The sequence below is a fragment of the Salmo trutta genome, chromosome 15 (assembly GCF_901001165.1).
Source record: "Salmo trutta chromosome 15, fSalTru1.1, whole genome shotgun sequence".
NCBI lineage: Eukaryota > Metazoa > Chordata > Actinopteri > Salmoniformes > Salmonidae > Salmo > Salmo trutta.
In genome coordinates this window covers 7,362,771-7,375,197 of record NC_042971.1, presented here as the reverse complement: position 1 = coordinate 7,375,197, position 12,427 = coordinate 7,362,771, and the positions used below count along the sequence as shown (strand labels likewise).

Genomic DNA, 12,427 nt, shown 5'->3' with positions numbered 1-12,427 from the left:
CCCAAGAAGAGGCAAACAAAAGAAAAACCCACACCAAACTTAAAGACAGGAAGCACACCAAAAAGGTGGAGCAACTAAAGGTGTTGACTCTCCACATGTATCAAGACAACTGGAGCACTGGGCCAGACACTCTTAAATAGAACCTGGACCAGCTCAGGTGAAACACCTTCCCACTAACGAGATGGACAAGCCAGCACAGGTGTAACACATACTGACTAACGAGGTGACACCAATCAGTGCGTCCTACGTGCTAACGAGCTAGACGTGCTAACGAGCTAGACGTGCTAACGGGCTAGACGCGCTAACGAGCTAGACGTGCTAAAGTCCAACCTCAAAACATAAATGGAAAAACCAAAGCCTCTAACACCTTCCCCCTTAAGACAAACATATCCTATATTTTTGTTGGACAAGTTTGCTCACCACCAACAGAAAACAACTTCCATTTCACATTTTAATCAACTACAATGCTTCACCTTCTACAATATAATCACTGGCTATCAACAATTAAAAACAAGAAAAAAACACGTATTTCTAAATAATAATAATATACAATAGTATTATTTTTCTCCTTTTTCTTTCTATAGAATCCTAAAACTCACTAGCTTCTAGAACTCTCGTCCCCTTGGAACGAGCACAAACAAAATTCATCTCCAATACAGAAAAACATGCAGTCAAAATAAATAAAGATCCATGGCAACGCACTGGCTAAACACAAAACACAAATCTTATATCGATTTGGGGGGAAACCAGGTTGAATCTGCTCTTCAAACTAACACAACAAAACAAAAAACACATGGAAATGGAGATATATTTTACCTCACTGGTTAGAGGACAACCTACGGAAGTCAGTCAGCTACATTTCGGAGTGATGCATTTAAATTTAGGGGTCGCTAAACAAAGGAACGCAACACTTATGTCATAACTCTTCGATATCATGCTAAAATCATTTGTGCGAGAGGAGGGAGATGAGGTTGCACGTCCTGTTAAAACTAACAGCTCAAAAACCACACGGAATCTGGGAATAATGTGTACATCACTGGTTAGAGGACAATTTATAGAAAACAGCTAGATACATTTTGATTCAAGTGCGTCACCAACGTGTGTAACACAACTCTTTTTTGTTAAATCTCATAAATAGTACTCTTTCAATTCAGAGCTTGTATTTTTCCATGAGGCTGATATCCATTTCATGCTGAAATCAATAGAATTGGGGGCAAACGTTTAGGGTTCTACATTGTGACACTATTAAAATATTCCTACTACAATGTTAAAACATTCTACATTGTGACATATCATTGATATCATGTAACAACCCCTTCATGTATTTTCTGGTGTTTGATCAGATGTCTTATCGGAGAATGTTCACAGCTATAAGGCTATAAGGTTTCTCTCCTGTGTGTGTTCTCTGGTGTGATACCAGATGGTCAGATCGACCAAAACTCATCCCACATTGAACACAGCTATAAGGTTTCTCTCCTGTGTGTGTTCTCTGGTCTGATATCAGGTTGCTTAGCTGAGTAAAACTGTTCCCACATTGATCACAGCTATAAGGTTTCTCTCCTGTGTGTATTCTCTGGTGTGATATCAGGTTGCTTGACATAGTAAAACTCTTCCCACATTGACCACAGCTATAAGGTTTCTCTCCTGTGTGTATTCTTTGGTGTAGAGTCAGAGAGCCAGATGCAGCAAAACTCTTCCCACAGTGACCACAGCTATAAGGTTTCTCTCCTGTGTGTATTCTCTGGTGTTGAGTCAGAGAGCTAGATGTAGTAAAACTCTTCCCACATTGATCACAGCTATAAGATTTATCTCCTGTGTGTGTTCTCTGGTGTGATATCAGGCTGCCTGACTGAGTAAAACTCCTCCCACATTGACCACAGCTATAAGGTTTCTCTCCTGTGTGCGTTCTCTGGTGCATTGTCAGATAGCTAGATTGACTAAAACTCTTCCCACATTGACCACAGATATAAGGTTTCTCTCCTGTGTGCGTTCTCTGATGAATTTTAATGCCTGCTGGGGAGGTGAATCTCTTCCCACAGTCAGAGCAGCAGTGAGTTCTCTTCACTGTGGATCTCTGCAGGTGTTTATTGAGGTGTTCTGATCTGGAGAGACTCTCCTCTGCCTCTTCAGCATCACGAGGTTGTTGAGGCTCCCCAGAGGATCCACGATAGGTAAGTATCTCTCCTGTGTGAACAACAAAGTCAGACAGATGATTAAAGGCCCACAACAGCGGTAATCCACTGTAAAAGGTGATGCCAACAGCGTAGCCATGATCTTGTACAACAATTGACGTCTGTAATGAATGTTAAAATTATTTGACAATTGTCTTAAAATGACTTCTTTTCACATTAGTAGTAACATCGATGATTGTAGGCTATAAATAAGATATTCATGTTGTTGAAATCCTAAGCAGTGTGCCAGACGACTTTTGGTCTCCAATATAGGCCCCTTTCTGTGTTTGCTAAAATTGCGGCACGAGGGCAATTTGATTGCAGAAACTCCTCCCTGCTAATGAGGAAACCGAAAGTTATGGATGTACTATATCTGCCTGGAGCAAAAATGGTGAGCAAAGATTTTAGTTTTTCACAATGTATTCTGAATGTGAATGGGGATACTCAGGGGAGTAACCTCCATTTCCAGGTTGGTTATGAGTGCATTTCACACTACTTTGGATTATAATTGTAAGGCTCATTTGAATGTCCTGCTTAATATAATGTTTGCTACATTATTATGAATTATGTGTAATTATTGAAGAACCGTGTTAATGACAGTATCCATTTGGGTGTTGTCAATAAAGTTAAGTTTACAGATGGGCTGTGTACAGCTGCAGCGATCGGTAAGCTGCTCAGATAGCTGATGCTTAAAGTTAGTGAGGGAGATAAGTCTCAAACTTGATTTTTGCAATTCGTTCCAGTGATTGGCAGCAGAGAACTGGAAGGAAATGCAGCCAAAGTAGGTATTGGCTTTGGGGATGACCAGTGAGATATACCTCCTGGAGCGCGTGCTATGGGTGGGTGTTGCTATGGTGACCAGTGAGTGAAGGCGGCCTAGCAAAGACTTATAGATGACCTGGAGCCAGTGGGTTTGGCGACGAATATGTAGCGAGGGCCAGCCGATGAGAGCATACAGGTCACAGTGGTGGGTGGTATATGGGGCTTTGGTGACAAAACGGATGGAACTGTGATAGACTGCATCCAGTTTGCTGAGTCGAGTGTTGGAGGCTATTTTGAAAATGACATCGCCGAAGTCAAGGATCGGTAGGATAGTCAGTTTTACGAGAGTATGTTTGGCAGCGTGAGTGAAAGAGGCTTTGTTTGCGAAATAGGAAGCCGATTCTAGATTTAATTTTGGATTGGAGATGCTTAATATTAGTCTGGAAGGAGAGTTTGCAGTCTAGCCAGACACCTAGGTATTTTTTGTTGTCCACATATTCTAAGTCAGAAACGTCCAGAGAAGCGATGCTGGACGGGCGGGTAGTGATCGGTTGAAGAGCATACATTTAGTTTTACTAGCGTTTAACCTGTTAGGGTATAGGGGGCAGTATTTTCACAGCTGGATAAAAAAATGTACCCGATTTAATCTGGTTACTAATCCTACCCAGTAACTACAATATGTATATACTTATTATATATGGATAGAAAACACCCTAAAGTTTCTAAAACTGTTTGAATGGTGTCTGTGTATAACAGAACTCATTTGGCAGGCAAAACCCTGAGACAGATTCTGACAGGAAGTGGATACCTGATGTGTTGAATTGACTTTAAGCCTATACCATTGAAAAACAAAGGGGCTGAGGAATATTTTGGCACTTCCTATTGCTTCCACAAGATGTCCCCAGCCTTTACAAAGTGTTTTGAGTCTTCTACTCTGAGATCTGACTGAAGAAGAGCCTTGGAACGGTGATGGCCCATTAGACACCTTGCGCACGAGTTGATGGTGGGTACTCTCATTCCGAAACGTTTTAAAAGAGAACCCAATGGTCCGCCTTGAATTTTATTCATGTTCTGGATAAAAAAGGCCCTAATGATTTATGCGATACAACGTTTGACATGTTTGAACGAACGTAAATACATTTTTTCCGTTCGTTCGTGAAGTGAAGTCCGGCTGGCTTAGATCATGTGCTAACAACACGGAGGTTTTTGGACATAAATGATGAGCTTTTTTGAACAAAACTACATTCGTTATGGACCTGGGATTCTTTGGAAGTGACATCTGATGAAGAGAATCAAAGGTAATGGATTATTTACATAGTATTTTCGATTTTAGATCTCTCCAACATGGCGGTTAGTCTGTATCGCAATGTGAATTTTTCTGGGCGCAGTGCTCAGATTATTGCAAAGTGTGATTTCCCAGTAAGGTTAATTTTAAATCTGGCAAGTCCATTGCGTTCAAGAGATGTAAATCTATAATTCTTTGAATGACAATATAATATTTTACCAATGTTTTCTAATATTAATTAATTATTTTGTTGTGATGACTTGACTGCCGGTATTGGAGGGAAACGATTTCCAGAACATCAACGCCATAGTAAAACACTGTTTTTAGATATAAATATGAACTTGATAGAACTAAAAATGCATGCATTGTCTAACATAATGTCCTAGGAGTGTCATCTGATGGAGATTGTCAAAGGTTAGTGCATAATTTTAGCTGATTTTATGGTTTTGGTGACGCCTCTCTTTGAATTGACAATACAATACACACAGCTATTGTCAATGTACTCTCCTAACATAACCTAACTTTATGCTTTCGCCGTAAAACCTTTTTGAAATCGGAAAACGTGGTTAGATTAAGGAGATGTTTATCTTTCAAAGGGTGCCAGATAGTTGTATGTTTGAAAAACTTGAATTTTGACATTTATTTGGTTTCAAATTTGCCGCTCTTGAAATGCACCTGCTGTTGATAGGGTGCGCCACGGGTGGCACGCTAACGTCCCACATAGCCCAAAGAAGTTAAGAGCAGTTGGAGGCCACGGGTGGAGTGTTGTATGGCATTGAAGCTCGTTTGGAGGATTGTTAACAGTGTCCAAAGGGCCAGATGTATACAGAATGGTGTCATCTGCGTAGAGGTGGATCAAGGAATCACACGCAGCAAGAGCAACATCGTTGGTATATATAGAGAAAAGAGTCGGTCCGAGAATTGAACCCTGTGGTACCTCCATAGAGACTGCCAGAGGTCCGGACAACAGGCCCTTCGATTTGACACACTGAACTCTGAGAAGTAGTTGGTGAACCAGGCGAGTCAGTCATTTGAGAAACCAAGGCTATTGAGTCTGCCAATAAGAATACGGTGATTGACAAAGTCGAAAGCCTTGGCCAGGTTGATGAAGACAGCAGCACAGTACTGTCTTTTATCGATGGCGGTTATGATATCGTTTAGTACCTTGAGCGTGGCTGAGGTGCACCTGTGACCACCTCGGAAAGTGGATTGCACAGCAGAGAAGGTACGGTGGGATTCAAAATGGTCAGTGATCTGTTTGTTAACTTGACTTCCGAAGACTTTAGAACGGCAGGGCAGGATGGATATAGGTCTGTAATAGTTTGGGTCTAGAGTGTCAGCCCCTTTGAAGAGGGGGATGACCGCGGAAGCGTTCCAATCTTTAGGAATCTTGGACGATACTAAAGAGAGGTTGAACAGACTAGTAATGGGGTTGCCACAATGGCGGCGGATAATTTTAGAAAGAGAGGGTCCAGATTGTCTAGCCCAGCTGATTTGTACGGGTCCAGGTTTTGCAACTCTTTCAGAACATCAGCTATCTGGATTTGGGTGAAGGAGAAGATGGGGAGGCTTGGGGAAGTAGCTGCGGGGAGCTGTTGGCCGGGGTTGGGGTAGCCAGGAGGAAAGCATGGCCAGCCGTAGAGAATTGCTTCTTGAAATTCTCGATTATCGTGGAGTTATTGGTGGTGACAGTGTTTCCTAGCCTCAGTGCAGTGGGCAGCTGGGAAGAGGTGCTCTTATTCTCCATGGACTTTACAGTGTCCCAAAACTTTTTGGAGTTAGAGCTACAGGATGCAAATTTCTGTTTGAAAAAGCTAGCCTTTGCTTTCCTAACTGACTGTGTGTATTGGTTCCTGACTCTCTGAAAGTTGCATATCGCGGAAACTATTCTATGTTTTTGTGCTGGTCGAGGGCAGTCAGGTCTGGAGTGAACCAAGGGCTATATCTGTTCTTAGTTCTACATTTTTTGAAAGGGGCATGCTTATCTGAGGTGGTGAGGAAATTACAATTAAAGAACAACCAGGCATCCCCTACTGACGGGATGAGGTCATTATCCTTCCAGGATACCCGGGCCAGGTCGATTAGAAAGGCCTGCTTGCAGAAGTGTTTTAGGGAGCGTTTGACAGTGATGAGGGGTGGTCGTTTGACCGCAAACCCATAACGGATGCAGGTAATGAGACAGTAATCGCTGAGATCCTGATTGAAAACAGCAGAGGTATTTGGAGGGCAAGTTGGTCAGGATAATATCTATGAGGGTGCCCATGTTTACAGATTTAGGGTTGTACCTGGTGGGTTCCTTGATAATTTGTGTGAGATTGAGGGCATCTAGTTTGGATTGTAGGACAGCCGGGGTGTTAACCTCACTAGGGTAGGGGGCACTATTTTCACCTCTGGATGAAAAGCGTGCCAAAGTAAGTTTAGATTTGGATAGAAAACACTCTACAGTTTCCAAAACTGTTAAAATAATGTCTGTGAGTATAACAGAACTGATATGACAGGCGAAAACCTGAGTAAAATCCATCCAGGAAGTGGGATTTTGTTGTTGTTGTAGTGTTCCATTGACTGCCTATACAGATTCCATTGACTTAGGTCTCAAATTGCACTTCCTATGGCTTCCACTAGATGTCAACAGTCTTTAGAAATGGTTTCAGGCTTGTATTCTGAAAAATGAGAGTGTAAGACCACTCTGAATGAGTGGACCATTCAGTGTCCCAGAGATTTTTCATGCGCGAGATCGAGAGCGCGCCTTTCTTGTTTACCTTTTATACTGAAGACGTTATTGTCCGGTTGAAATGTTATCTATTATTTAGGCTAAAAACAACCTGAGGATTGATTATCAACATCGTTTGACATGTTTCTACGAACTTTACTGATACTTTTCTGATTTTTCGTCTGGCTGTTGTGATTGCCTTTGAGCCTGTGGATTACTGAACAAAACGCATGATAAAAACTGAGGTTTTTGGATATAAAGAGAGACTTTACCGAACACAACGAACATTTATTGAGTAAATGGGAGTCTTGCGAGTGCAACGATATGAAGATCATCAAAAGTAAGTGATTCATTTTATCGCTATTTCTGACTTGTGTAACTCTACTTGGCTGGTAACTGTTTGTAATGATTTGTCTGCTGGGCGCTGTTCTCAGATAATCGCATGGTATGCTTTCACGGTAAAGCCTTTTTGAAATCTGACACCGTGGTTTGATTACCAACGTTTCGACAGCTAAGCTGTCTTCATCAGGGTATCATCACAAACACTGGGAGATGAGTCATTTATATAGTGTCAAGAGACACACAGGTGTTTGTAATCATGGCCAAGTATGGCCTAATATCATTGGTTAACTGAAATATTTAAAAAATGGTATACAAGAAACATACAAAAAGACAAACAAATGGATAACATGATCATAGCATTTGTAGTCTAAAAAGTATCTAACAAACAATTACAATGGCAAAATCACAATAATCACAAGAATGGCTTCAGATCAAAGTCTATGTTGAGACCGAAGGGAGCAAGTGTCTTTAAATTAAAGATCCAGGCAGCCTCTCGTTTTAACAATAAATTATCAAGGTCACCCCCTCTCCTCGGGAGGGTGACATGTTCGATGCCAATATAACGCAGAGACGAAATCGAATGGCCTGCCTCCAAAAAGTGGGCCGCAACTGGGTAAGTCAGGTTTTTGCACCTAATGGTGCTACGGTGCTCTGAGATACGTACTTTTAATTCACGCTTTGTTTTACCCACATAATTTTTACCACAGGGACAAGTTATAAGGTAAATAACTGCCTTAGTGGAACACGTAATAACACCTTTAATTGGGATAGATTTCCCTGTTTGGGGGTGTTTGAAGGAGCTACATTTGTAAGTGCCATTGCATTGAGCACAGCCATTACACTTGTAATTTCCATCCAGTATGGGCACAAATAGGCGTTGTTCAGGAATATCTTGGGGTGGTAAATCAGAGTGTACCAATTGGTCTCTGAGATTTCTGCCCCGCGAGAATACGACCAGGGGAAGATCAGAAAACACATTACCAAGACTATCATCATATTTTAGAATGTGCCAATGTTTGTGAACGATTCCTTTAATTTGTTCAGAGCACTTTGAATAGCGGGTAGTAAGAACGCATGAATGCGTCTTTTTGCGAGACTGACCTTGAAAAAGGTCATGTCTCGTTTTGTTTTGAATTTTCTCAATGGCAATATTAATCTGATCATTGTTGTACCCCCTCTCCTTGAACTTATCCTGAGTCTCAGCCATATTTCTGTCGAAATCTGATTGTTTAATGCAAATTCTTTTGATTCGACAGAATTGGCTGTAGGGCAAACTATTTTTCAAGGGAAGTGGGTGACAACTATCAGCCCTCAACAAACTGTTACGATCAGTAGGTTTCCTGTAAAGATCAGTGTATAAAACATTATCTTCACACAAGATCAGAAGATCAAGAAAACTGATTTGACGTGTATCAGATTGCATAGTAAATCTCAAATGTTCAGAACAGGAGTTAAGAAAAGCATAAAACGACTGGAGCAGTTCTGCATCACCCCTCCATAGAACAAAAATATCGTCAATATACCGTTTCCAAATAATGATGTTAGGCAAGAAAACATTTTTGAGAGGGTTAAAAATGGATTGTTTCTCCATGTAACCCACATACAAATTAGCATAGTTAGGAGCCATGGGAGATCCCATAGCAGTACCCTTCGTCTGAATAAAGAAATCATTTAGAAACATGAAGTAGTTGTGTGTGAGTACTATTTCAGCCAACGTTACAATGCAGGCACTGGAAGGTAGCTCATTTGGGTCACGTTGCAGAAGAAAATGTTCCATGGCTTCAATACCGCCCTCATGCGGAATATTTGTGTATAACGACTCAACATCAAAAGTAACTAACAAGGTGTTCTCAGGCAGAGGATCAAGAGATTCAATGATAGAGATCATACTGCTGGTGTCCTTTTTTCCAATCCATTTTTAACCCTCTCAAAAATGTTTTCTTGCCTAACATCATTATTTGGAAACGGTATATTGACGATATTTTTGTTCTATGGAGGGGTGATGCAGAACTGCTCCAGTCGTTTTATGCTTTTCTTAACTCCTGTTCTGAACATTTGAGATTTACTATGCAATCTGATACACGTCAAATCAGTTTTCTTGATCTTCTGATCTTGTGTGAAGATAATGTTTTATACACTGATCTTTACAGGAAACCTACTGATCGTAACAGTTTGTTGAGGGCTGATAGTTGTCACCCACTTCCCTTGAAAAATAGTTTGCCCTACAGCCAATTCTGTCGAATCAAAAGAATTTGCATTAAACAATCAGATTTCGACAGAAATATGGCTGAGACTCAGGATAAGTTCAAGGAGAGGGGGTACAACAATGATCAGATTAATATTGCCATTGAGAAAATTCAAAACAAAACGAGACATGACCTTTTTCAAGGTCAGTCTCGCAAAAAGACGCATTCATGCGTTCTTACTACCCGCTATTCAAAGTGCTCTGAACAAATTAAAGGAATCGTTCACAAACATTGGCAAATTCTGAAATATGATGATAGTCTTGGTAATGTGTTTTCTGATCTTCCCCTGGTCGTATTCTCGCGGGGCAGAAATCTCAGAGACCAATTGGTACACTCTGATTTACCACCCCAAGATATTCCTGAACAACGCCTATTTGCGCCCATACTGGATGGAAATTACAAGTGTAATGGCTGTGCTCAATGCAATGGCACTTACAAATGTAGATCCTTCAAACACCCCCAAACAGGGAAATCTATCCCAATTAAAGGTGTTATTACGTGTTCCACTAAGGCAGTTATTTACCTTATAACTTGTCCCTGTGGTAAAAATTATGTGGGTAAAACAAAGCGTGAATTAAAAGTACGTATCTCAGAGCACCGTAGCACCATTAGGTGCAAAAACCTGACTTACCCAGTTGCGGCCCACTTTTTGGAGGCAGGCCATTCGATTTCGTCTCTGCGTTATATTGGCATCGAACATGTCACCCTCCCAAGGAGAGGGGGTGACCTTGATAATTTATTGTTAAAACAAGAGGCTGCCTGGCTCTTTAATTTAAAGACACTTGCTCCCTTCGGTCTCAACATAGACTTTGATCTGAAGCCATTCTTGTGATTATTGTGATTTTGCCATTGTTTGTTAGATACTTTTTAGACTACAAATGCTATGATCATGTTATCCATTTGTTTGTCTTTTTGTATGTTTCTTGTATACCATTTTTTAAATATTTCAGTTAACCAATGATATTAGGCCATACTTGGCCATGATTACAAACACCTGTGTGTCTCTTGACACTATATAAATGACTCATCTCCCAGTGTTTGTGATGATACCCTGATGAAGACAGCTTAGCTGTCGAAACGTTGGTTATTAAAATTTTTGCATCTGAGCTCTTAGAGTGTGCGGCTTTCCTTTATTTTCTAGTGTTCTGCTCTGCTAGCCAGCACCTCGCCTTTATAGGTGTGCGTTTCTTTTTTCTAGACCGTGGTTTGATTAACAAGAAGTTAATCTTTAAACCGATGTATAACACTTGTATGTTTTATGAATTCTTATAATGAGTATTTCTGTTTTTGAATTTGGCGCTCTGCAATTTCACTGGATGTTTGCCATGTGGGACGGTAGCGTCGCACACCCTCGAGAGAGGTTAAGCATATCCCAGTTTAGGTCACCTAACAGAACGAACTCTGAAGATAGATGGGGGCCAATCAATTCACATATGGTGTCCAGGGCACAGCTGGGAGCTGAGGGGGGGTCTATAACAGGCGGCAACAGTGAGAGACTTATTACTGGAGAGATTCATTTTTTTAAATATAAGCTCAAACTGTTTGGGCATAGACCTGGAAAGTATGATAGAACTTTGCAGGCCATCTCTGCAGTAGATTGCAACTCCTCTCATTTTGATGGAAAATGTTGTATTTGGGGATGGAAATTTCATAATTTTTGGTGACCTTCCAAAGCCAGGATTCAGACACGGCAAGGACATCAAGGTTGGCAGAGTGTGCTAAAGCAGTGAGTAAAACAAACTTAGGGAGGAGGCTTCTGATGTTAACATGCATGAAACCAAGGCTTTTACGGTTACAGAAGTCAACAAATGAGAGCGCCTCTGGACACACAGGGCCTGGGATAACCTCTACATCACCAGAGGAGTAGGATGAGGGTACGGCTAAAGGCTTTCAGAACCGGTCAGGTCACGTTGACGACTGGCTCCCTCCGGTCAGGTCACGTTGACGACTGGCTTCCTCCGGTCAGGTTATAGTGACGACTGGCTCCCTCCGGTCAGGTTATAGTGACGACTGGCTCCCTCCGGTCAGGTTATAGTGACGACTGGCTCCCTCCGGTCAGGTTATGTTGACAACTGGCTCCCTCCAGTCATTTGTGTGTTTTAATTATTTAATCAAATAGCATGCTTAAAGCATCAGACAAGTTCAGTACATATAGTTGATTGTATAAAAACACATGGGGCGATTGGTAGAAAGAACAGATGACTCTTGGTTGACCAAGATGTATTTTAGTTGGGGACAGCACTAGAACATGATTTTGGGGCTCCCGAGTGGCGCAGAGGACACTGCATCTCAGTGCTTGAGGCGTCACTACAGACACCCTGGTTCAAATCCAGGCTGTATAACAACTGGCCGTGATTTGGAGTCCCATAGGGCGGCGCACAATTGGCCCAGCGTTGTCCGGGGTAGGCAGTCATTGTAAATAAGAATTTGTTCTTAACTGACTTGCCTAGTTAAATAAAGGTTACATTTAAATACATTTAAAAAATAGAGTTTCCTGACAATCAATTTTTTACAAATCCGGCAAGGCACCAATTTTGAGAAGGGTTTAAAACAAAGGTTTCAAACCAATTCATGAATGTAATTGAATCTAGGTATGTCTTGCCTTTAATGTAATGGCATGAAAAACAATTGGCTGAATATTATACAATGACTTATCAACAGCTCTAATAATTTGCCTCCACAGGAAATCTACACTGGCAGTTATAGAATATACTATATATCCTAGAAACCTCGTTAAACTATCATTATGACGTCATGGATGAATTCTAGAATATATTATATAGCCTAGAAACCTGGTTAAACTATCATTATGACATCATGGATGAATTCTAGAATATACTATATAGCCTAGAAACCTGGTTAAACTATCATTATGACATCATGGATGAATTCTAGAATATACTATATAGCC

General features: G+C 41.1%; 1 protein-coding gene across 1 annotated transcript; it reads right to left on the bottom strand.

Annotated features, from left to right (window-relative positions):
• Nucleotides 1–1,534: 1,534 nt before the first annotated feature.
• On the bottom strand, nucleotides 1,535–1,999 carry LOC115148408 (zinc finger protein 2 homolog; the record flags this gene model as incomplete). The annotated part of the gene is made up of 1 exon (XM_029690291.1): nucleotides 1,535–1,999. A coding segment is annotated over one exon (465 nt), but the record flags the coding sequence as incomplete, so codon positions are not given.
• Nucleotides 2,000–12,427: the final 10,428 nt, after the last annotated feature.